Source organism: Zeus faber (assembly GCF_960531495.2).
Source record: "Zeus faber genome assembly, chromosome: 8".
Taxonomy (NCBI): Eukaryota; Metazoa; Chordata; class Actinopteri; order Zeiformes; family Zeidae; genus Zeus; species Zeus faber.
The window spans coordinates 8,284,375-8,311,523 of record NC_137195.1 but is presented as its reverse complement, the minus strand read 5'-3'; the positions used below and the strand labels follow the sequence as shown (position 1 = coordinate 8,311,523).

General features: G+C 47.1%; 2 protein-coding genes across 2 annotated transcripts in view; one reads left to right on the top strand and one right to left on the bottom strand.

The window, feature by feature from the left end:
• Positions 1-235: 235 nt before the first annotated feature.
• Positions 236-14,160, bottom strand: phf1 (PHD finger protein 1; the record flags this gene model as incomplete). The annotated part of the gene is made up of 14 exons (XM_080005902.1): positions 236-731; positions 1,089-1,172; positions 1,816-1,916; positions 3,640-3,718; positions 4,790-4,921; positions 5,423-5,490; positions 6,181-6,304; positions 7,141-7,209; positions 10,121-10,216; positions 10,801-10,949; positions 11,512-11,606; positions 12,810-12,896; positions 13,833-13,914; positions 14,083-14,160. The coding sequence occupies 14 exons, from the start codon at positions 14,158-14,160 to the stop codon at positions 236-238; spliced, it is 1,740 nt and encodes a 579-aa protein (XP_079862028.1).
• A 4,391-nt stretch (positions 14,161-18,551) lies between these two features.
• rgl2 (ral guanine nucleotide dissociation stimulator-like 2) overlaps positions 18,552-27,149 on the top strand; it is a 32,126-nt gene continuing 23,528 nt past the window's right edge. Inside the window, exons 1-2 of the mRNA XM_080005536.1 lie at positions 18,552-18,665; positions 19,579-19,745. Of these exons, the coding sequence (XP_079861662.1) occupies positions 19,587-19,745 (159 nt within the window). The 5' untranslated portion in view covers positions 18,552-18,665; positions 19,579-19,586. The remainder of the gene's footprint in view (positions 18,666-19,578; positions 19,746-27,149) is intronic.

Genomic DNA, 27,149 nt, shown 5'->3' with positions numbered 1-27,149 from the left:
TGTAAAATATGAAGTCAACTATGAAGGCATATTCCAAAGGTAACAGTACAAATATCAGAGAAACACTTGCAAAGAGGGAGAAACACTAAAAGAGTCGTGAAGGGGGAGGAACCTGGATTTGCAACATGTACGGTTTCCCCGCCGCCGCTATGCAACGGGATATTCCGGCGGCGGGAGAAATCTCTCTCTCTCTCTCTCTCTCTCTCTCTCTCTCTCTCTCTCTCTCTCTCTCTCCTCAGTACACGCTCACGTTCCCCCACTCCACCAGGTACTGCACCTTCCCGTCCGGCGTGATGCGCCGGGCCAGGATCCTCACCGCCTCGCCGGCCCCCCAGCCCCTGGCCGGCAGCCCCTCGTCGCCCGCGCCCGGCCCCCCTCCGCCGACACCCCCGCCGCCCCCGTCGCCGCCTCCTCCTCCTCCCCCTCCATCCCCGCCGCCCATGCCGGCCTGGTAGGGTCCCAGTTCCCGGAGGAGGAGGGACGGGCACGGCTCCAGCTGCTTCGGGTCCGCTTGGTACGGCTGTTGGTGTTGGTTTTGTTGGGGGGCGTTGCCGTGGTGATGGTGGTTGTGGTTGTTGTTGTTGTTGTGGTGATGGTGGTGATGTTGGTGGTGGTGGTGGTTGTTTTGGTGGCCGTGGTTGTTGTTGTTGTTGTGGTGGTGGTGATGGCTGCCGTTGGAGTTGAGCGCGTACGGGAGGCAAGGTGGAGCTACCCTGCAGGTGTCTTCCTCACTAGAGAGAGAGAGGCGGAGGGGTAAGTAACAGAGCAATTTTATTTTATTTTTATTGTTCTTTTACTTATCTTTTGTCTTACACACAAAAAAAAAATAATCTACAAATAAACCTTGAATCTTGAATAAGAGTCATAATCGTTAGAATCATAATGGGTTCACTGCCCGGTGGCGCCATCTTGTGACGCTACATAGAAACTACAAGGAGGGCTTGAAGAGATCAATACAAAAACATCCCATTCAGCATTTCTCATTTCACGATCAATGTAAATGTCCAATCTAACGCTCGTATCAGTAAATAGTTTGTCATGTGTCGGGTGGAAAAAAAAAAACGATGCTGTGGAACAATGACAAAAACCTGTCGTGCTGAGGCGTCCGAGACAGCGCCGTGCTTCCGTTGTACGTGGGATGGTAGAGGGCGAACATCCTCTTCGGAGGAGAGCTGCGCGAGAAAATGAGATCAGGATTAAAAAACGGTGTTCCAGGGACGTAAGACCTATTTGACTTGGCCATGAGAACGGTATGAAAAAGGAGCTTATTTGTATGAGTGGATTTGAAGCGTCGACTAAAAATGTAGAAATATAAAATACTATGTTTTCTGAATGGATATTTACATGGCATGGCGTGGCATAGATGTTCTCATTCTCTAAGAAGCCTTTTCTCCATACTGGACGCTCCGGACTGCCAACAGGAGTTCTAATCTGTGTTCAGTGTAAAAACGCACTCCATATTTCAGGCAAAGCTAAGAAATAAGTTATTTTGACAGAATTATTTTAATATTTTAAATTCGATAACCTCAAACAAGTCTGCAGGTAACCCATTTGGGCCACACCGGTGGCGCGGCAATTAAAATAGTGCCGGCGAACAGTGAATTTAGTCACAGATCCAGCATGGAGAACCTACCTACGTACGACATGAGGGGTGAGTAATAAACGGGGATAAATTAAAAAAAAAAATCCTAATTATTATTTTAATAAAAGAATGTCTGCAGAACTGCAATGGTGACACTGTCTGGTCTACAAATAAAGTAAGACAAGAGAAATAAACCCACAGAGAGGTACAGCACACAGCGCAGTGCTCCTCACCCCAAGTCCAGCTCCTCCTTGCAGAGGCAGGCCCCTCCTACGTATCCATGGCAACATGGCAGCAGCTCAATGGGGTTGGCAGGTACCGGGGGTGGACACGGCTGGGCCGAGGGGACACACACTGATCAGTTCGAGTTAAGATGTCAACACGGTCACTGGAGCCAATCAAAAAGTCCTCGGCCGCCCGCTCAGGTATAAAACTAAATTCTGTGCGGTGCATCCGCAGCGTGCTCACATAAATTAACATAAATACCTGTTGTACGGATGCGGCTTGCGGGGAAATTCCATCAATCGGGGGATATTGAAAGGAGCCGTCGCTGGAATGACTTTGGCTACCGTACCGCTTGATCTACCGCTGCTGTACACACAGGGCTCAACGTCAATGGCTGCCTAGTTGCCCCGGGCAACCGCAGTTGGGCCAATGTCAACCATCTTGTGTGGTCTGGTTGCCCCGTTGTCAACTAGTGCAATATATCTATTTATTTATCAGATTATCATTCCATTCCATCTTTCAATTCACTTATTTGATGGGACAAAATCTGGACGTTTCAGCATTAGTCATCGCTGGACTGTGACATAAGGCCACCATTACTATTTCCTGTCCCAGGGGTTCCCCATACATTAGATATTTATAACATTTGTTTTGTGAAAAGAAGAGGAAATGTAAAACATAACTAAAATATTATAATACAAACAACAATAATAATAATAACAATAATTATAATCAAAGTAATAAATTAAAACATAATATTAAAATAAAAGATAATTTTAAATTGTCAAACGAATTGTGAAAATGTAAAATTAGAAATACAATAATTATATCGTTGCTGTGGAACCCCTGCAATTCCTTCGAGGACCTCAGAGGGGGTCACGGACCCAAGTCTGGGAACCCCTGTCCTTCCCTATCTGTGGTGCAGAGGATCATTCGACGGCCTCGGGCGGCATCTCTCTCCGTCACCAGCGAACTGTCAGAACGCCAGCACCACCTGGCTGAACTCTAATCGACTGCAAAGTGTATTTGGAAGCGCTCCCAGGGCCACACACACACACACACACACACACACACACACACACACACACACACACACACACACTCCTAACCATCTACAGTTAAAATGCTCCATCACACACACACACACACACTAGCCGGAGATTAGCATCAGTCAGGGGACGCTAGGAGCCCGGGGTGGAAAGCGAGTGCTGCGTACGGTGTATTGTTTCAGGATTACTGTGTGTGACTGGCGGAGGAGGATACCGTGCAGCGGGTGTTCACGGGGAAGAAAGATGGTGTAAAAATAGTAAACGGCACGTGTGATACTGCCTGACTCCACCGAGCTGCTGGGGAATGGTGGGTTTGATCACCGCTGAGCCGCGCACGTCGACGCGGCAGGTACTAATGTATTTTTACCTCACGAATTCAATCGAAATACTCAAAAACGCACATAAGAATGCACGTAGAAAATGTATACAAGGTGCATCCTTGATAGGATTTTTTCCCCCATTTATTATCATAGGATGGTAGGAGTAGGTAAATCCCTTTGTGTGTAAATACGGTTCTTAGCATACACAGCCGTAGCTGAAAGTTGTATACGATCCGACCTTGACAAAGTGCCACAGAGGACCAAAAAAACCGTCTTTCCCGAGCTGCAGAGGCTTTGAAGGACCCACGACGGACAGATCTGAACTGTGAAATGAACTTTAGTCACAGTGTGTGACTGACAGGTCATTTGGAGAGCGGTGTGAGCTGTTTGCCTGGATGCATAAAAACAGAGACCAAAAAAAAATAGCACACACACACACACGGTTGGAGACAGAGGCACTGACCTGTGTCTCCATGATGCGCCGCTTTGATTTGCGGGATTCCAGCACCCCCGCTCTCCTCTGGCAGGGAAGTGACAGTGGACTGACACACACACACACACACACACACACACACACACACACACACACACACACACACACACACACACACACACACACACACACACACACACACACACACACACACACACACACACACACACACACACACACACACACACCCAAATGAGTAAAGACAAAAAGTAGAGGAAAAAGCACCAAGGAAATAATATAATAAATACTGGAGCATAAGCACATTACACAACACACACCTCCGCTCTACCTCCACCTCCACTCTTCCTCTACCTCCACACTAATCTACGTCTACTCTTCCTGCCTCCACCCTAAATCCCTCTACTCCACTCCACCCCTACTCTATCTCTGTTGTACGCTGCCTCTACTTCTCTCTTAACTACCTCCCTCTATCTCTACTCCACCTCTACGTCCCTGTACTCTGCCCCTACTCCACCTCCATCTCTGTTGGACTCTACCCCCTCCGCTACCTCTACCTCCACCTCCCTGTACACGACTTCCACGCTATCCGACGTTTTTGTCCACCATTTCACCGTTTGATTTGTCTCGTCCCACTCTCACGGGTGTTAATGTGTGACGTGTGTGCGCAACAAGTGCCACCAGCCCTGATTACACTGACCAGCGTCAACACCCTCCTCCTGCCCCCCACCGAATGACGTAGCCTGCTCCGCCGTGTTGATCCACCGTCTCGTTCAAAGGACCCTGCTCATTGCGTGTGTTTACTGACGGGACGCCGCGGGACGACGGGACGGTTCAGCGCTGCCGTTACCGGCCCGTCAGGCTGTGGACATTTTCCCCCGTCGTCCCGTCAATGTAATGTGCAGTGAGTGACACCGCTGCCCAACCCCCCGAAAAAAAATAAATAAAAAAATGAACCTCGGAAACCTTTGGCGTCGGCGCCCCCCCCGCCCCCCCGGGTGGGTTTTCCCCGCTGTCTGAGGAAAACATTAAGGGGCTAATGCACTCGCCGTCGCGCGAAGACTGCGGCGCTTTGGTCCCAGGGTTTAATTGTTCCACGGAGCCACGAGGCTCTAATCCCCGGGTCCGACGGAGGCGAGGGGCGCCGCGTCCCCGCTCTGACCTTCTGCGGTGCGTGATGCTGACGGGCGGGTCGGTGATGAGCGGCGACGAGTCGGACGTGAGCGGGGGCGGGGCTCGAACCTGGAGCCCGAAAAGACACTTCTTCTTCTTGATCTCCTTCCCGGACACGAACCTGGGAGGGGGGTTGAGGGGGGGACGACACATCAAAGCGGCGCGGGCGACATTTGCATTTTTCCGAAAACACAATTAGTCGGGTGAGTTCTTGATTTTTGCATAAAGTTGAGACTGCCATTAATTATACAGTACGTCATTACTGCTGCGCACTCCGAAAATTTGCAATTTAGCAAAGGCCCGGTGTTAAAAAAAAAAACGCCCACAAATATGACACGGGTATACAGTAAACGTACAATCACGGACCACTTCTTTATGTTAAAATATAAAGCCCTCAGTCAGGTTTGAGAACGACGAGGGAAGACGGATGATTTACTTCCAAACCCACTAGAACACACGACTCCGGTCCCAATCAAGCCAGGCCTGTAATTTGCGCCCTCTGCCAGAGGAAGCGCCGAGTGACCCCCCCCACGTCTTCGCCCCTACGCGCCCCACGCCGGGCGCCAAGACGCGGTCCGCTGGGGGTTTTCTCGCGGCCGCCCCCTATCCACCTGCGTCTCACCTGTCCTTGTGGGAGTTGAGAGCGTTGAGCAGGTTGTGGCAGCGGTCCTGCCTCGGCGTGTCGGAGAGCTGGAGCATAGTGAGGAATGAGAATCACACCCCTGTTTACACGCCGCGCGGCAATCATGGAGGTAAAACTTTGGCGCCCCGCCGTCCTCCCTTTTTACCGTCTATCATGTCATGTGAGGAGGGTTTTTGATTCATGTTTAAAAAAAAAAAAAAAAAAAAAAAAGAGATAATACAGCAATGATGCAGTCATTTACTGCGTTCGGGAAAACGCTTCTTTAAAAAGGTGGATCCATGATTTGTTTTTTTGGGTCGGTTCTCAGAGGGTTTAGCAGTCCACCTAAACCGGATTCCACCGGCCTAATAAAGTATTGAAACCTAAAATTCAAACCAAAGCTGTTTGGATGCCCTGCGTCCTGACTCACTACGTGCAGAGCAGTTTTTACATTTTTCTCAAAGCATTCAAACTGTTTTTACTTCTCACTGACTCTGACTTACAGCCGGGAGTAAATCGCACCCGTTCCCGTCCGCAAACATTGACGGGGGCGTCTGACGACGGTAAAACACACTGTATGCACTCCTAAAAACCCCGGCGACGTTCCCTTTAAGGCACCGCGTCAACTTTTCACCTCTTTACATAAAAAGTTTTTCTTTTAACGAGCAGCTAATAGGCTTAAAGTCACCAAACGCAGACACGCTGGCAGCATTTCACCTAATTTCATCATGGCACTTAAAATGGGGAAATATCAATACCGCGCCCAGGAGCAACGAATCCCAATTCTCATTGGTGAAGGACAGGATTTCATGGTCAAAATCAAAGTATTTCCTCTTGCAGCACAGGGAGAGATGGTAGAGCACCAAATGGGCCAAATCCACCCTGTACATAGAGTTCACAGGGAGAAGAAAAAGTTTGAGTTACAAAAAAAGCACACCAGGGGAATGCAGTACAAAAGCAATTAAAATAATCCCAAAACAGCATTCATAGTCGTCCCAGCCGAACTCCCCCTCCCCCCACGTGATACTACACGAAAGAATAGCAATATAGCATTATGGAATGTAGAATGTAGAATATAGACTAGAACAATGGCATATCTACACTAGCTGTTGATTCTCCGTTGACTGTTCTAAACGATGCCGCAGGTGAGCATTTCTGACAAATCAAATCAATCCATATTTTGTTTACCATATGAATGCCCACGTCACGTTCCGGGAAACAGCGTGAAATGCCATCTAACCGTCATTGACTGGTCGTCGCCCGATAACTCACGACAGGGTCACCTAATATTATTATTATTCTTATTATTATTATTATTATTATTATTATTATTATTTTTAATATTATTATTATTATTATATTACAGGGATTAAGGATCAGACTGAGGGTGAGACCAAAACAACAACGAAGACGCCCGGATGTCGTCTTCGGCGGCGGCGCTGGTAAACCTTGCCGCGCTAAACCGGCCGCGACTCCTGGTTTACGACACCGGAAGAGTCGCGGTTAAATGAAACACAAAGGTCAAAGAGCGTACGAATCAACCAGGACTCCTTGCATCGCTCGCACTGACGATTTCCAACGTGGGAGCATTACGCGGCCCTTCCAAACGTCGCCCCCCCCCCCGACAGAAATGGGAACGTGCCGCATGATCGGTAATTACAGCTTGAAAGGGCCGCGTGTGAATAACGTTCACGTAACGGAGGGTTGGCCGGCTTTACCAGGTCATGGGTAGTCTCTGGATGGTTTCGAGTCCATTTGCGCACACAGAGCACTGGAACTGGTAGAACCTGCAAGACACACACACACACACACACTTTTTTTTTTTTTTTTTTTTTTTTCCCCACTGGACGTACAATAACCGATGCTCATTCGTTCATTCCCATCGCTTTTAAACCCAAAATCGTCTCTTCCTCAGCCTCGGCCTGAGCTCCTGGCTCCGACGGCGTGCGCTCGAATCACCGTCCTCCTCGATCCTGTAGTGTGCGCGCTGCTGGGATGGGGGGGCGCCACGCCGCCTTTTGGAAGTCTCCTGGTTGTACTGGAATACAACCAACCTTTGTGGTCCCACAAAGGACCTCGGCGACGCTACGTTTGTTTTCCCCCCCTCAGCCCCATCCGGCTTGCGTGCGGGGCTGAGACGCCGTATTTCGTCAAGGGAAAATTAAAAAATATATATATATCTAAGTCAAGGAAATTGCACCGGCGGCTAACGGAGGCATGCGTTTTTTTTATTGTAATAAATTTGTTTGGCATTCAATTTGTGCCCTTTTGACTTTGCATTATCCCACCCAAACATATTAATGCAGCAGCTACAAAGCCCGAGCATCAGCGGAATGAGTCACGAGAGGAAAGTAAAATATAATGAAATATCACGTTTTCAAGCGTCCGGGCCGGTTTTTGTTCTTGAGTTGGAGGCACCGACAGGAAGAATAAGTTCTGTTAGTACTGGTGCTTCCTTACTGCCGCTTGCTGTCCACGCCCAGGTACATGTCAATTACTGAATTGATGTCTTATTGTTAAGCGTACGAAACGTGCTCCTTATCAACGTAATCCCATCACAAATTCAAAGCCGCAGGATGTCGTGGCTAAAGTTCTGATCACGCGGTAAACCCCGGACACGGCTGTCGCCACTCTCCGAATCCACGATTCCATTTCTGACTTAAACACTTTTTATTTTCCCCCCCAGCACTGACGGCTACGCCATCGTTCGACTATCGAGTCTTTATTCTTTAGAAAAACACTTGTTTCTCAATAAGTAGCAACAATTATAAGGAATAACAAAAATATGCAAACATCGAAACAAAAAACCCAAACAGTCAAGAGCTTAATCAAGACTGGACTTCAGAACAATAAACAATAAGTTACTTATTACACTACTTTTAAGCCCCTCATCAAAACAGGCGCTGAAAAGACGGAGGCCGTTTTAGCCGGAACGCCGGTGGTAAAAGGCAAATGACTACCTGTGTCTTGTCCCCTACATGTACGATGATTTCTCAATTTCGAATCCGATTCCTGACACGCGGCACAGATAGCGGCACTAAAAAGGCGCTGGGTGTCTGAATTAAATGTGACACCTTTCAAGAAGGACTGATTTTCCGACAAAACCGTCCCTCGGCGATTAGCCTCAGCCGCGCGCTGAAGGTCGCACAACATCAGGAATGTTTTGACGCGGGGCGACTTCACTCACTTTGTCAAAACGAAATGAACGCAAAGGTAAAATCTGATCAAATATTACGTTCAAATTTCGAATCTAAGATAACACAGTGACTTCTACGCGGGCGACATATTTGTAAAAGTGATCGAGAGGTTTTCAGGCCCCGGGTACAGCACAGCTATCAGTGGTGCCAGTATCCATGGAAATAAATTCCCAAACACCCAACGCTACTTCTCCCCGACCCGCGTGGTTTGGCAACCCCGCCCCCGAGCCCCCACCCTCTCAGGCCAGACTCGACGTGACCATCCGAGTGATGCGTTCAAAGACCCGCGGCACACACGGCGCCTTACATCCTCCTCCTTTCTCGACTTCCTCCCCGGCTCCTCCGCCGCTCTTCGGCGGCGTCGCCGACTCCGCGGCCTCGCCCGCGCGGCACCGACCAGGCATTCATTCCCCTCCGTCTGCAAGGTCACACGCAAGACGGCGGCACGGCCGCCGCTCCGCGTCACCCGGGCGACGGATGTTGCCGCGGCGCCGACCCCGTTCCCCGCACGCCTGTCAATCCAAATCCGACCCCACGCGCCGGCTCGCCTCACAGATGGTTAATGATAATAATTGACTTAACGGCCAAAACGTTTTTTTTTTTCCCCCCTCATTTTTTTTATTGCGCGCCTGAGACGCGGAATACCGACGGCGCTGCAGTGCGCGCCCCGCCCCGTCCTACGCCGAGCGCAGGATCCCACTCTGCGTTTGCTGTTTGTGCTCCGCCACGACGCACTGCACTCTCCTGTCCATCACCGTACCCTTGTGCTGCGTCAGACAGCTGCGTACCCTTGTAGAGCGTGTTTGTCTGCTCGCAGCTCTCTGTTGTTGACGCCGCCTCTGACAGCGGCTCACATTTCCCCTCCTTTTAACCCTTTGTCTTTCACAGAGACCACGCAGGCGGCCTGAACAAAAAGGCTTCAAAGACGCGCCGCAATCAGCCTCAAGTTTTTAAGTCCACAAACGTCGAGCGTGGCATCATAAATCATTCGGCAGCTCCATTTTTAATTTGTACACGGCTAAAATTATGATTTCTACATTTTTATCCATAATGACTCTCAACTAACCTCCTGAATCTAGAACTGTCGCAAACCCTAAGGGGGCGTGGCCTCACCCTAATTAATATTCATGAGCTGAGCCTTCAGTGACAGGTGACAACTTGGAAAAAGTTCATCTAAAGTGAGCCCAGCTCGACAGGAGGGCGGGGCTTCCCAGAATAAAAAGAAGGCGGGGACAACAAATGAACTTGGGGGCGCTATTATTAAAAAAAGGAAAAACAAAAAAGCCGTTTCTACCTTTTACACGTCAATAATTATTTACCCAAAGGGAAGAGACGGAACAATATGGACGATGAGTAAAGTTCTAAGTCATTTACTCTGCAACAATGCCGGACCAAAAAAAAAAAAAGGTCGCACACGTGTAATGTTTTGTAAACAAAGCCATTCTGACCGACTGTCAAACAACCGATGTGGCGGCTGACGCGGGAACGCTCGGAAACTCACCGGTCCCCGTAGAGTAAGGGCTTGGTGAGACACTGCGTGCACGCCTCGTGGAACCACTGTCCACAGCTCCCACACTGCAGCATCTTCAGGTTCCACCTGCAATCGAAAAATAAATAAATAAATGAAAGAAAAAAGCAATTAGGGACATGACAGATGGGAACAAACAGATTCAAAGAGCAATCTCACCTCCTGGTTTGAGCTTTCTATTTTATTTTATTTATTTTTTTATTCGTGTCGTAGAGAGCCTCTAATAGCACTAATCTACGTCAGCATCCTCCCTGCCCGCTTTGCGCTGATTTCTGCCACCAGATGGCGCTGAGCCACACTGACTATCCTGCAATGCCGACCTAACATTTCACATTAGTAAAGAAACATTAATATTATGACGAGGATCGATGTGCTTCATTTGTCATTTATATTTCAGCTCACAAAAAGATATCCTCAGAGGTGGCCGCCATGAATGGGGGACCGTCGCGCAAGCCAAGACAAACCAATAACAATGTGGGAATGCTCAGAGGATGACACGAAACCCAAAGCAACGATGGAAAAGTTGAGACGGGGGTCCTTTTAGGAGCAACATTTAATATGTTCTCCTATGTCACAGAAACAACAAAAAAAAAAAAAACAAGGTGATTTGGGGTATTTTTTTTTTGGGGGGGGGGGGTGTCGGTGTCACTCACTCTCCCGGCCCGGCGCAGTAGCAGTAACACTGCTGCTGGTTGGTCAGATGCTGCGGGTCCCAGTCCAGGGACGGGAGCTGGTACGGCAGCCGGAGCTTCATGAACTGCATGAGCCGGGCGAAGCGGCCCCGCTTGAGGGCCCCGCCCCTCTGGAGAACACAATTTGCGCCGGACGTGATTGGCCGGTGACCCCCCCGGCCGCTCATCATCGTGTCAGAACAAGGCGGGAGACAGATTACATTTTTACACAGGAAAGGAAGGAGGAAAAAAAAAAAAAAAAAAAGCCATTCATCTGATTTTATTGTAGGTCAGCCTTGAGAGATAGCATCGAGACGCAGGAAGTCTGGACAATGAGATACGGACGTTGACTGATTGACAATTAACCACCGCGCGTCGCCGTCCCACGTCAACAGAACTGGAGCGCACATGATGGATTGGTTTTAAATGGAGTTTTTTTTGGGATCTCAGAGGCTTTGTTTTTTTTTCAGAATGATAACTATCGATCGGCGCTGTGATTTTCTCAGCCACAAACACAGAGCGTCCCGCGCCGACGGCTTGAGGATCAGTACCTCGGACTAACCCGTTAAAACAAACGCGGGGGCGTGCGCGCGCGCGCGCGGCGGCCTGATGGATCCCACCGCATGTGCCGAAAATTGTCTTTTTTTTTTTTTCTTTCTTTTTTTTGCCGGGGAGATTAGCGGCGGGCCTGACCTTGGTCGCGACGGCAAAGACACATTGCCGACAAATCCAGGAATCGCTGTCGGCTTCCGGTTCGATGGTCGGCGTGTGGCACTCTGGATGGAAACCTGAAACGGGAGACGGGCAGCGTTTCAGTTTTTAAACGTCTGCAGAAAGAAAGACCGGCAAATCCACAGAGAGAGAGAAACAGGGAGAGGGAGAGAGACAGGGAGAAGGATAGAGGGACATACTGTTTGGGGTACTGCCGTCAATTTGCACTCAAATCACTCTTACTTTCTGAGTCTAACAAGCTCTTGTTGTAAGTTACATGCTGAATTATTAAATATCCGGTGTCTACATTGACTTTCTATAGCCCCTGACAGGGTTTGGCTGATGTGGGCCCTTTCCGTTGTTTTGTGGGATTTTTCTCCCCCCCCCCACATTGCGTTTTTCCACGACCTTCTTATGATCTTTTGTTACCGGAGATGGCTGTCCGCGGCGGGTGGAGGGGGGGAAAAAAAAAAAATGATCCACTTAAATAAATTATTTATTCTGACACTGGCTTTTAAAAAGTGCTTTACTTGGAATTTTTTTTTTTAAAAACACTGCACGGGAGAGTTTGTGTGGTGCGCAATACGCTGCGGTGGCTCTCTGGGAAAATACATTTTATTCTCAAATACACAATGTGATTAGAAAGAGATTAAAATAATTAGATTAAAATAATGTCAACATTATATCTAAAAAAGACAGAAGTTTTTTTAATTAATATAAAAAATGCGTATATTCTCTATGTGTGATTTTTCTTAAGTTGATCTTAATTGAACATGAGTTTTCAGTATGTAATACCCATATTAACACACCAATTTTAACACCCAAATTCTACATCTCTAATTTATATTTGTTTCTAATTTGAATCCAGTCATTCTATTGCATGGGTTATCTTTTATACTGTATTTTATATGCAAAATACCATCTTGTTAGATGACTTGATCTACAATTCTCAGATCATCCAAAGATATATGCTTATGATATCACTGGTTCAACACCACAAGACGCGTTTTCCAAGTTTCCAAATAATACATACGAGACACTTCCAGCGACAAAGTTGGGTGAACTTTCTCCGCATCTTTGAACGGCTCCCTCTCTCCCTCTCCCTCTCGCTCTCCCTCCCTCCCTCCGGGAGTTTCGATTCCCTCATAAAGTACGTGCTTAATATCTGGTTCCCTAATGTAGGCGTCGCACCCCGGCTACAACGACGACAACAACAACAAGGTCAGGTCGCCGCGTACAACCGGCGGCGTCCGCGCCGTAATGAGGCCGAGTTTACTCACCGTGACGGCACTTAAGACAATTTACGAGCGGCTCCTTAAGAGGCGGAGCGTCGCACACGCTGCAAACTTCCTCCACTCCGGCCACGACTGAGGGAGAGAGACAGACGGGGGGCGGGGAGGGAGACGGGGAGGGAGGGAAGACAGCGAAAGCATTGATGTATATCGATTCACTCACCCGCCGCCGCCCCTCCCTCCCCCGCGCCCGAGCCCCTCGTTCCGGCCCTAACGACCGCGGCGCTCTGTGCCGGAGTCGAGGGGGGCGCCATTTCCCCCGAGGTGTCATTAGCCTAATAAATTTGTAAACACGCTTTAATACGGCAATTACACCCAGAAGTGCCCCCCGCTCCCCACCCCCGCCCCGCTCGGAGCGCACACAGCGCCGGAGAACGCAGCCTCTAACCAAACCGGAGGTGTTAAGGCAGTCTTTGTTGCCGAGCGGTTAACGCAGCTCAAGAGAGACCTTAAAGTTCACAGCAGAGTTGTGGAGTCTCCAACCCCCCCGACGGGAGGTTTCCCCAAGTGAAGTTTCCACGTTGAAATTAAGTCCTCATTCGTCACATGTTTTTATTTTTTTCACCCCCCAAGCGCCGTCAAGAGCACTGCCGCGAAACCGTATTGGATTCCACTCGAAAATAAATAAATAAAATGACGGAAAGAGCTGGTGTTGCAAGATCAAAATCGCAAGTCTGCACTAATTTGTCGGTTCCGGACGAGGGCGGCGGCTCTGCGCCCGTCAGAAGAGGCGGGAGGGTGGGAGCCGTTAGCGGCGCCGCGCGCAGGCCACAGTGGCGGGCGCATCCCATACACGTTTTGGGGAGGTTTTTCCGGGGGGTCTGGAGGACAGCGGCGCGCAGCGGGATTATTTCGTCGGGTGTGGGAAACAAAAAAAAAAAAAAAAAAAAAAAAACAAAAGGTGTGGCGTGGCAGGAAAAAGGGTTTTACGGCTATGAACTAGCAACGGCTCCGACCGGTGAACTATGCGGTCATTTTGCATAATAATAATACCAAACGCCTTCTTCTCACAGGAGTGAATGTCCTTCCTCAGCACCCAGAACTCGGAGTTGTCCTCAAACCTCACGAGGCAGCATTGCTTGACTCCGTCTACCTGGAGGAGGGAGGGCGGGAGAGCAGAATGATTGACAAAACTAAATGGAAGTCTTTTCAAAATCCGGGGCGCACACAATCGCTGGCTGGAAAAAGATGCGCACGCACGCACACACACACACAAAGAAAGAGACGCGCACACGCGCCCGCGCACAACACACGCACTTACTCTTTTCACGTTGCCGAGATACAGTAGTCCATCACTCCATCGAGCCAACACATCATCTCCTTCACTTACTCCCCCCATCCTGGAGAGAGAGAGATTGAAACAGAAGAGAGCAGGAGACAAAAAAAAAAAAAAAAGGTGGGTGGGGGTGGTGGGGTGAGAGGGAGAGAGAGAGAGAGAGAGAGAGAGAGAGAGAGGAGGGAGATAGAGGGGAGGGAGCGAAAGGGGATAGAGGAGAGTGAGAGAGAGAGAGGAGGGCTCATCTGAAATGGAAATCCGATTTATTCGCTGTATACTTGCTGAGTACTATACTGCTGCCTCGCTGCCGGAGCTTCCATGGTCCTGGTGTCTCTGTGCAATGCAAGGGGTTAAAGAATAAGATCCCCCCCCCCCCCCCTCAACCCCACACACACACACACACACACACACACACACACACACACACACACACACACACACCCTCCTCCTCCTCAAACCGAGCACAGATAGGCTGCATCCAGCAGATTGAAAGATGAGAGTGAGTACACAAGCAGGACAAATGATTTACCAAACACACAGAAACCTCTGCATGACGACTGATGCTGCACTTTGAACGGACCACCGTGCGCGGCGCACGCACGCACGCACTCACTCACTCACTCACGCACGCACTTTGCTGTTCCCTCTGTTCTTCCTGAAACATTGGAGGGGAAAAAAAAAAAAACTACAAACTTAGCAAACAGCCTGGGAAATATAAATGTGACCGATCTGCGGAATTTTTTTTTTTTTTTTTTTTTTTTTTTTTTTTTTTTTTTTGCAGGGGCTGTTTTGTAACAAAGATGAGAAAATTAAGCGTTTTAATCCAGAGCGTGCAACTCAAGTCTGGACGGACCATTGCGCACAAGCACACACGCGCACACGCACACACACACACACACACACACACACAGCGGCGTTTTGTCAATCGATAGAAAATCGAATCAATCAATCAGTCAGTCAATCAGTCAATCAATCAATCAACCAACCAATCAATCAGTTTCCAGTGAACCGGATGGAGCGCAGCCAGCAGACACATCCTACCTGTCCGGTGGAGCTGCTTTCCGTCGGGGTCACAGCGGCTCCTGCAACACGAAATGCGCGGATCTCCCAATTACTGGCTTGCAGCCGACGTACGCGTGTGCGCGAAGGTGCATGTACGCGCACGTACGCGCACGCATCTGCATGCATGTGCATGTATGTGCACGTACGTCAGTCAGTCAGTCAGTCAGTCGAGCCGTCGGCGGGGGGGGGAAAAGCCGTGCGTTATCCGCCCGTGTGTCCCTCCGCCGCGTCCTTCATGTCTCTGAGTGATGCTGCTCAGACCTGCAGCGGCTCAGACGCCATCATCCTCCTCTTCCTCCACCGACTTGTTGTGACGCAGACATAAAACACCCAGATGGAGTGGGAGGGAGGGAGGGAGAGAGATAGTGGGGGTGTGTGATGGGGGCGGGGGGGGGGGCACACTCATCCCACGGACTGACCCTAACCAGAGAGCTGGGGGGGAGGGAGAGGGGGGGGGGGGGGTCTGTAAAGTGGCCAATTAGTGAGTTGAGCAGCCTCGTTAATTGGCCCCAAAAGAGGGGACGGTCTGCAAGTTTAGGAGAAAAAAAACACACAATCCGACAAAGTTCCCCCAAAAAGATGCGTTTATCCTTAATATCAATTAGTCCAAACCTATTTTTAGATTTTTGCCCAAATTTATATATATATATATATATATATATATATATATATATAATTGCTTTGGTGAAGGACAATTTGCCGAAGGACAAATTCTAATAGGTCTATAAATATGACATGAAATACATGAATTAAAAAATGATGTTATGCATGTTAACCCTAACCCGCAATGATGTGGTTTAAAAAATTAAAAAAAAAGATCATTACAACACACAGTAACAGCTTCCTCAATTTGTACTTCTAATCTAATATGATGAGGACATCCATTTGCCTTCAGTGTGTCGTTTGTAGATTGTAACATGACAACAATCAATCCAACAGGCATCTCATTGTCAGTATGCATGCAGGCTTGTATGCAACTCTGTATGCACGTATTTATGCATGCATGTACATATACATATACATGTTTTTTTTCGAATTGTATGTAAGTTTTAAATAAAATCACCACTACTCGTGGCTTGAGATTGCAAAACGCTGCGATCCCCGTTCTATATTGCACTGAATTGTTTTAAATAGACCAATTACAACCTGGAAATCTCTAAATAAACACCATCCGTAACCAGACATCACAACTAGCCTCCTCCCAAGTTAAACCTGTTGTGCATGTTGGTTCACAGGCGTCGCGCAAAATGCTTGCGGTGTTTGTTTTCCCTTGTTTGGATGGGCAAGTTTGTTGGTGTGTTGAGCATGACTCACAGCAGCAGAGCATGTGTTGCTGTGTTGCGGTTCAAAATGGCCCCTGGCAACTAGAGAGGACTAAAGCGTAGATTCCGACCACGAGGGGGCGATCATGCACTACATCTCAATCACCGCCTGTCAGTTTGGAAGGTTTGAGGGGGCGGGATTCTTTTTGAAATTACACGATATTATATTATATTATATTATATTATATTATATTATATTATATTATATTATTTTATATTCTATTAAATTATATTATATTTTATTATATTATATTTTATTATAGTATATTATATTCTAATTACATTATTAACAATATTACATCAGTATCTGGTCAAGGTGACATAAAGAAAGAAAAACTGTACAATGGTCTGTTGTTTAAGGCTTTGCAGTATTTCAGGCTTTTGAGTGTCACATGCATGAATAGAGCCTCAGTGGTGTTGGGGTTGCACTTATGCAAGGAATTCCATGAATCAATTCACATCTATGCACCACTTCCCAGTGAATGACACGCAAGTTTAACATAAAGCTTTGTTATTGATAGTGTAGGGAAAAAAAACAAACAAACAAACAAACAAACAATAATATCTATTGGGGTTTTTTTGAGTGCCAGGACGGTGGCGTGCAGTGGGATCCTTTCGTTGCAGGGGTGTGCTGTGGCAGCATAGTGGGTGAGAAAGGGGGTTGGGAAACACGGCCGCGGTACAGTAGACGACAACCCCGCCAGACGGGTCATTTGAGCGCCGGGCCCCTTCCACACCACCGGCCCTCCGCGATCCGACGCGCACGAGTCGGTGCGAGTGCGTGGGGGGGGGGGGGGGGCGACGTTCCCGCACGCACGTCCCCGAACAGGGAGCGTGTGCCGCCACCCCCCCCCCCCCCCCACCCACCCCTCCCTGGCCGCAAAGCCCTGCCTACGCGCCGGGTTGCCAAAGCGATGCGCGGTGCACCGTTGACCAGGAACTGAGGCTGCAGGGGAGAGAGAGAGAGGGAGAGAGAGAGAGAGCGAGAGAGAGAGAGGGAGGGAGAGAGAGAGAGAGAGAGGAGGGAGGGAGAGGGGGAAGGGAGCGAGAGAGAGAGAGAGAGAGAGAGAGAGGCGGAAAGGGAGAGGGAGAGAAAGGGAGAGTAAGAGAGAGAGCGAGAGAGAGAGAGAGAGGGGCGGAAAGGGAGAGTGAGAGCGAGAGAGAGAGAGTCTTCACCGGGGCTATCAGCTGATAGCAGCTTGACAGACGCACCGCCGGGACCCCGATGATCCGGCGACTCCCTCCCTCCCGCCCTCCCCGGACCGGAGGCGCTCCGATGGGCGCGTCTCCCTCCGCGATCTGAGCCGCGCACCGCGCACCGCGCACCGCAGCGCCGCGCCGCGTCCAGCCCTCCACCCGGTGCGGCTGGAGCTCAGCTGGGCGCAGTCGGACGCACGGCAGCCGGCTACCGGTAAGTGTCACGCAGCCCCGCGTACACCGCTCTATTCCTGTCATCTGTAGTCAATGTGGTCGTATCCATATTTAATCCGGCGCCATTGTCACCGGTCCCCAAAGTGGTACTCATCAAAGGCACCATTACAATTGTTTGTCTTTCCAACTTTTAATCCCAGTCTTGTGTGTGTGAACTGCAGCCTGTGGCAGTCCACATAGCACCACCCTACGGCTGGATGTGTTGCATCGAAAGGGGACATTATGGGGTGTGACTGAGCCTACTGTAACCTGGTTACAGGGTGTTTGCCTTGGTCAGAGCCAGTCAAAAGGGAGGCATTCATATTTCCAAGTAACCGTTGGCCATGGCTTTGACTGCACTGGGAGTAAACATGCCCCAAAGAAAAATCCAAGTCATTACAGTTGTCATAACAGGTCTCGGTTGGCAAAAGAGAACCTGGTCTCAATGAGACTTAACCTGCATGAATAAAGGAAATAATATGAATGTAGTTCTTGTGCAGAAGAGACCATGAGCGAGGTAAGGTCATGATACATATTAGCAATGTTGTAAGTTATGGATATTTTTTTATTTTTCCATTTATGGGAATATTGAACACCATTTTTGAACACACGGTTGAACGATTGTAAGGGCACAAAGGCGTTTTAAGAATTGCTATGGGACAGCACAGCAGTGGGCTGCAACACAGGGACAATGGAACGCTCTCGCTGCCCACACTATTTAACATTATACTTCAGCTCTGGACCTGTGACCTCAGCCGCGGTGCTTTGTAAGCTGTGAGTAATAGCTTGCTGAAATATGTACATCTGCTCTACATCTATTGGGTGTGTACTGCACACGTTGGCGGGTGGAAGTCAGATTCTGCAAATTCCGAGCATTATTTCGCCGTGGGCCGGGGGAAAGCGCAGTGCATACAGCGTGTGCGCGCCGTGCAAAAGCTGCAGAGAGCCAAAGCCGAAACGTCAGTGTTATTGTTATGATTCAGCCCGGCCACGTCATATGGGATTGTCTACGCTCGAAAACGCTTCTACCTCTCCCCTTCTCTCCCCTGCTCTTCGGCCCTCTTCCTCAAACATTTTTTATTTGTTTTTTTAACCAGATGCCTATCTTTATTCTTCACAGCGCTTTTAAACGGCGAAGCGGAAGAGGGGAGGAAGCATTCAAATCCTGACTCTTTGGTGGGCACGGTGGAGATGTAAATCGTGTTAAACAAATCGACGATAGAACGTCCGTCCCTGCCAACGTTGACATTGTGGATCAAAATTTCCCCTCTGCCGTTATTGTTTCAATTTTGTCAGACTGGTTGATCCTTTGTTTTGGCAATGATCAGTCACATCACATGTAATGAGCACCTTGCATGTGGGAAAAGAAAGTCCCAGGTCCAACGTATTTCACAAGTGTTAGAATCAGAATCAGAATCAGAATCAGAAATACTTTAATAATCCCAGGGGGAAATTACTTTTGTGAAAAATGTCTCCGGGCAACTATTAGTCAATGTCTCAACTGCAGCATGGAGGTTTGCTCTTCTTTTTAAAATCGACTTCTGTTGCATTTAAAACATCTTGTTTTTTGTTGAGGACGTGTATTCCAGGGAGGGTTGAATCCAGCGGCAGAATGAGAGAAACTCACGCACCCTCAGCATTCCTTCACACCGCTCCTGTGCCTCATCTTTTTCATCTCCCCCAGCAGCTGGAACCATGCTCCCCCGCTGCATGCGGACAGGTGGTTTGGACCTGCCGGGGGTGGAGTCACGGGACATCCCTCTGATTGGCTACAGGCCGTTACCACCTGACCACGGAACAGCCGGCGGCCAATCAGAGAGCAGCGGGACGAACAATGACCTGGACAGTACACAGGTGAGTGTGCTTTTATCCACTTTCCCCCCTAAAATATATCTACTCAGTGAACGGAGAGGAAGCAATGGTGGCAGGGGATTTTTTTTTATCTCCAAAAATAGACCAGACTTTTCAGATCCACTTTAAAGATCCACAAACACAGTGTCGTTGCGATTATTTTTTATTATTATTACATATTGTTATTATACCCGGTTTTATTGGATGTTTTGCAACAGCACATTACGTGTGCGGCGGAAGCAGTTTGATGGACCGGAAGTACTTTAAGACTGTGCTTGTGCACATATTTCCAGTATCTGTACTGACTTAAGTATAGTCCGTCTCAAGAGAGTTTTGATTTCTACCCCGCTACATTTCAAAGCAAATATCTATGCGTTTTTACTCTACTCTACATTAAAAGTGTCCTAGTAATATAAATTACCAGGACACCACATATGGTAATAGCTCATTTTTAAATTGAGGATCAGGATCTGCATGAGCGCCCATCCGCAGAAAAAAGGAACATTAAGTACTAATTTAATACCACGTCCTAGGCTGTTTTATATCAGAGCACAGGATATGACAAGTACACACTTTAAGCATATTTAAGGGTATTTGTACTTCTCCTGAAGCAGAACCTCTGAGTAATTGTTCCACCGCTGCTGACACATGGTAGCATTTAGAGCCATGCACGCCATTTGAGCTTTCATCAGCCGATCTGATGGACCTTAAAAAGTTGAAGGCTTCCAGTCCCCTCCTCCACGGAGTCGGATAGACGCTGGCTTCAAACCAGCTCCCGGGAGTGGACGGAGCGGCAGAACAGCTGACGTGGTCAGCTGGCTTTCGGAGCAGCCCGTGGGAGGGGAGTGAATGGGAGAGACACTGAACAATGTCACCGAGCCAAGTGCTTGGCTTGCGCCGCGAGATGAATGAATCGAAACACATTGGACGACATGAATGAAGTTGGTTGTAGTAGAAAACATGATCGTGTCAGACGTGTTTGCGAAGTCGGATTAGACCTCACAGTAACTTCCTATTAACTTCTTACCCTGTGGTTCACAGCAAGAAAAATATTCAGCGCAATATCAATTAAAAGGAAGTGAGACACCACCTTTTTGTACTAATAAGTTCTAGTTTAAAGTATCTTGTATGAAATTTGAAGCATGGGGCATTTTGAGGCATGTGTACCTTGTCTGACATGAACTTCTTTACCCGAGTATATTTTTAGATTTACAGTAATGATGTTTGCAGCATTTCCGTTACGTGACTCCTGGGTAAAGTCTATAATGTGTCAGTGCCAAAGTCTGAATAATTTAATCTCCACCTAAATCTCCAGTTGACATACTATATGTCCCGAGTAAGTAATAATACTAATAACAATAACAATAACAATAACAACAATATTATTATTATTATTATTATTATTATTATTATTATTATTATTATTATTATTATTATTATTATTATTATTATTATTATTATAACAATAACAACAAAAATAATTAAATATTTATAATAATAATAACAATAACATTATTTAAAAATAATAATAATTATAATCTAAATTTAGATCAAAATCTTTTTGAGACCCCAGAACTAATTATAGATACATTCACTAACAGTCACAAACACAACTAAAAATCATTCACAGGAACGAGGCTGGTAATTATACTTGTGTACCGTGTAACATACAGGGAAAATATACAAAATGACTAAGTATTGTGTGATACTGTAATACTGAAACCATTCAGTAACACGAGGTTATACATTTATTTGCAATAGCCTTTAAGTACTTGTAGGTATTAGGCAAGACACGACTTTATTAACTTACGAAAGGAAAACTGCCATCCATTGCACAGTAACAGCAGAGTCTTAGGCAAGGAGGGAAAATATGACCACAAAATGCAACGATCATTCTGACATCCAATACCGTAATACACGTCTTCCTTTGCATTCATTCCAGTAGTAAGGTGCATAGTGGACAACAATCTTCCGCAATACAAGTGTTGGTAAAAAGGAACTTATAGAGAGATAAGCAGTCCTGTGATCTGGTGCCACTGTTATTCGTGGAAAAAGTCACTAAAAGGTGTAAGATACCCTGGCAAAATTGTACGGCATCATGGTACTGCCAATTTCCATGCGACCCTTGGCCCTTTGTTAACATTCCATTGTTGGGTGAGAAGGAGGGAAAAGTGTGAGTTTAAAGTGGCAATCTCAAAGATTTCATAGAAATAAATGTCTGTTAAGTCACTATCTGTGGCCCAATGAGGTAACCCAAAGGTGATGGACGGGGAAATATATTTTTTATAGTGTGTACCTTGATATGCTCTCTATTTTCTGCTGCCGCCTTTTTGCTGCTGGAACAATGTAAATTTCCCCGTTGTGGGACTAATAAAGGTTTATCTTATCTTATCCAATGGAGCCTATCGCCCACTGATGAAAGCCCTTGCATTTGCAGTATTCTGGGTATTAAGAATAGGGTGTCTGTGGCCACTTATCCGCCATGCATACATTAGATGACAATGTACATTACATAGATATATGTTTGCGCTATTTACATTACCATAAAATTCATCAATATATTATAATCACATGTACATAACATATGTACATAACATTACTTTTATAACAACCATTTTTTATTACAGTAAATAGCAAGTGTTATAGTTACCGTCTCAGAAGACATCATTCCCTTTTCGCTTTCATGTGTACTGGCGACCTCAAATTGCTATGGAGGCGTGGCCCAGGTGCTTACCACCAGCTGACTGACAGGTGACACTGTTTGGATCTCTGGGAAGTGAGGTCCAAAAACACACCTGCAATTACAGCTTTCCACCATAGGTGCCGCCAAAAACAACAAAACTTAAATCGTCACGATTGCCTCTTTAACATCCAGTTAACATACGGTTTAGATCATTATTAAACCAGTTTAATTCGACCACCAACTCACGTCTTGATAAAATGTTGGCGGCAGCACATGTTCACCGAACCAGTGTTAAGTTGTGTTCAGCGAGCGTCTTCTGCCGTAGTTACTGTACAACTGCAACTTGATTCACGCTTTGGGTCTTGACTTTGCCCACGCTCCAGAGACCCCCCCGGGGAGTATCGCCGGAAGTCCGAGTGAGCCAGCGGTCAGCCGGGCCGGCTTCCTCTTCGGTCGGGTCACGCGGCGGCTGGCAAGCCTCGCGGTAAATAATATATGCTGTGGTCGGCGGGTCGATGCATCGAACACCTGCTCTCGCCTCTGCACAAGCGGTGTACTGTGTCATGGTCTGTCCCCAAGGACGCTTTGTCAAGTGGAATCCAATACAGCCACTGGCTCACTCTGTAATGGGGGGAACTCGGATACCTGGGGCCACATACGTATAACATCAGCATAGCATAGGTGGCGTTGGACGATCCCTGTGCAGATGGAAAACATTGCACATTTAAAGGTGCAATCACATTACATTGCATTACGTCGGTAAGCAGACACTGTTGTCCAAAGCTTTTTGACAGAGCTTGAGAATAATGAGTAAAGGGGAATATAGATCCTTTATGAGAAAGAGTAGGTAGTGCCTGTCACGCTTCAGTTCAGGAAAAAGAAAAGACCAAAACTACAATCAGCATTGGACGAGCCTGTCACTGGTGGAGAGCGCTCAGGGAAGACGAGGGACCGAAACTGGATTCTGACTTGGCCTTCTGGGTTTGTTTCGATCACGTTGTCAGAGACTAGTGCTGCCCCTAGTGGTCGGAAATCGCCGCACCACGCTTTTGAACGGGGACGCACGCGGGGCATTGTTAGTGAGGGAGCCTATCATTTTAATCTCTCCACGAGAGCGCGTGATCGGCGCTTGATAATAGACCCCGATGCGCGTCCATTTGCGTCATGTGGGCAAAGCCACAAAGTATGTCGGAGCTGGTCCGCCTCAGCGGGCGGAGGTTAGCTGGGACCAGTCACAGTTAACCATGGAATCCCCCAGTCAGCTTGTGAACCCCCCCCCCCCCTCGTTTCCTCCAGCTTTGTCCCTCTTGAGGAGAGAAGATCAGCAGAAACCTGAATAGGTCTGGCTTGAAAGGCACAGCGAGCACCCAGGGATACCTAGATGAACGCATGAGAAGACGAGCGGAGAGAAAGATCGGAAGGAAGGGGTTAGGCGGATGTGGGCCACTCAGAACAACAATGGGCACCTTTAAATAAAGCCTCAGAAGATGTATTTACAACCGCCCCTTTGGCGGTATAGCGACGATGACGGGGGAGGCGTCCGTAGCCGAAACACGACTGTATTGGCCTCTTCAAACGTGCAAAAGGTCGGTCTTTGTTTTGCCAGACGAGGAAAAGGCGGGGAGGTGAAAAATGAAAGACGAAAATCATCTTCCTGGGGGCGGCGTCCAAAAAGGTGACGTGGTCGCCCCCGGCGAGGTTGACACAACACCCACCGGTGATGGAAGGAGAAGGGAAGAAAAATAGGCATCGGAGCACAACAGCACGTCCTGCTTCCTGTGTTTGTCTCCGCTTCATTATGCGCTTCCTGTACGGTCGGGGTGGACGGGGGGTGGGGGTGGGGGGGTCAGCGGGGGGCGCTCCGAGGGACGACCAACTTTGAGAAGGTCCCGTTTCACCAAGTAAATAAACAGCGGGGCGCAGAATGGAATTCGCCGTGACGAAATCATGGGATGGTCACGGGAGAGCCGTGGGTGATGGCGGTGGAGTTCTGTGTGTGCTTTTTTTTAAAATCTGAGTTCTATCTTTGGACAACAGATTTTGGGGAAAAAAACAAAAACCCCTCAAACTACCGTTACAGTGGCGTACAAAATCACGATCCTTATCTTCAGGCCTCCGAGGAAGCAGGACAAATTCATTTAAAAAACACAACACAACAAATGATTCCATCTTGTAGCGAGGCTCTGCGTGAGGTAAACTGTCCCGGCGGCGTATTTACGGTGTCATGAATTTCACAAACGATCACAGAAAATATTTTTTGGGAATAAACGATCGATGCAAATTACAGGGCAGCTCCGTCAGTTTCCAGCCAGAGACTGGTTTCCTTGACCCAGATCCAGAATAGATTGCGAAAGGCAACTTAAATCGGTGCTCTAGTACATATTCTTTTATCTCCGCAATCTTGTCAAACAAGCTATTTCTGGAATAAGGGCGGTCTAGATGCCCCAAACTCATTGCACTGCTCCTGTGCTTTCACAGCCTTTACATTCTACCCTCCCACCGAGCCCCTCAAATCAAAGGCCCCCCTCCAGTCCGTATGACTTCCTGCTTTCCTCTATTTTATACCACAATATCACATATTTATATCACGTAATAATTCCACAGAATCAGCAAAAGAGTGGATTTTATTTCACCAGGCACATTTGCATATACAAGGAATTTATTCTGGTGCGGTTTGGTGCACAGCACAGACCATAACAATAAAAAAATAAAAAGCTGAGCGGTCTGAAAAAAGGAGGAGAAAAATGAAAATGGATCAAATATATATATTTTTTAAATACAATCACAAGAAAATGTGAGATATATACAAATAGCCAAAGATGGGGCGGGAAAACCAAAGCATCAACACGGTAGTAACACATTTTCTACACGTGAAGCTGACGTCACGTTGCTGGAGCCGGCCGCCATATGTGGAGGGACCACTCGCATTGAGCGAGTATAGTCGGTCGGCATTTTTGAGTGCGAAGACGGCTTGGAAGTGTTGTTTAGGTGAGAAACCGCCACGGAAAATCTTGCAACCATCTGGTGTGAAATCCAGACCCTTCTTTTTCTCCCTTCTTTTCTCTATTTTTGTAAGTTTCGTATATTTTAGATATCTCTCTACGCAATGAATGGAAGTGAGCCTCCAAAAACGGTGACTGGAGTCCACAGCAACCCATAGCAACTGTCAAACTTCACATTCCCTATTATGTCCCATTCATGCAATTCTTTTTAATAATACAATTTTATGTAAAATAGTTAGTTGTGTATATCCTGGCACTTTTTTGTGTGTACAAAAGGAATATAAGAGAATGTTACAGAACAAAATTAACAGAATTACATATTCCCTGTCTAGTTTTTGCCTATGCTGTAAAGATTACATGGATGCTTCAAACTGTAATAGCATGCAGGGCTTCTTTTTAACAGTTTTTCTGTAAAGTGAGACTGACCCAGATGCTAAACAAGTCATCTATTAGTGCTATTTATCTCTTTGAGGCTCACTGGTTCATCACTAATGCACAACATCCATCGCACAATGGCTGCTTTGTACATCACAGCGCTGAAGCCACAGCATCAAATGGAATCCTTCCACTCGCTCCACATGTTCCCTGCAGGAATAAAGACAACACAGCAGGCAAAATAAAGTAATACAAATTTAAGCAAAGACACATTTGTCAATACACATACATAAAATAAAAGTAAAAATATTTAAACATAGAAACAATTTTTTGTCAGTATACTATAAACTTAAAAATAAACGATATACCTCTGTATCAACAATTCAGCGTGTGAATGTGTCAGAATTTCACCGAAGCTGAATTAATTTGCTGCCACTCCTGCGCTTTGTGATAAGAACGGATAACTGATAAAAGCCTGGACGACAGTTATCTGCAAAGAAAGATTTGTTTCATTTCCTATAAACTCGTGGATGTTGAAAGGCCTGATTTGCATGTGTCGTGTATTTTTTATAAATGGAATATCCGTGAACTAAGTTTTAAAGGTGTTTGCTTTTGCTGTAAAAAAGTAATGCGGTTTCAAGGTTATCAAAAAGGTTCCATTACTAATTATAGTTTTAGGAGGGTAATCTGTGATCTGATTACAGATTATTCTACACTTGTTTCGCAAACCTTTTAACCCTGCTTGTAAATATCCAGGTATAAGACCTCTGTTTTTGGGTTTTACATTTTAAGGGGACCTATTGTGCTCCTTTACAACAAGTTAATATAGGTCTCTGAGGTCCCCAAAACATTAAAAAAATTGTTTTGCTGAAATTACCGCTCAGAATATGCGTTCTAACCATTCTAACATGCCTTTAAACCATCCAGGACGCTCTGTTTAGTGATTGGCGCCATCCTCCTGAGGCCCACGTTCTGTCAGCCAAAGGGGTTTGAGCTTCACTTCCGGGTGCTGTTGTATCTACTCTGTAAACCTTCCCTGCTTTCGCCTTTTCAGTCCACCAAAATCAGTTTCTGAACAAGTTTGAGGAGGAATAAGAGCAATCCCGTTTCTGAATCTTCGCTCTTATTAGATCAACAAAGCCTCACTTAAAAGTTTGTCCCAACTTTGCTCGCCGTGCTTCAAGCTTGTGAGGGGACAGGGCCACCCCACCAGGACGACGATGACGCAGGGATTTTTTAGTTAATGTAAACGTCAGAATATTAAATCATATAAATAGATCAACAACAAAAACACATTTTTTTTTATTGGTTTTTAGCACTTATGTTTCCATCGTCTGCAGTTTCTTC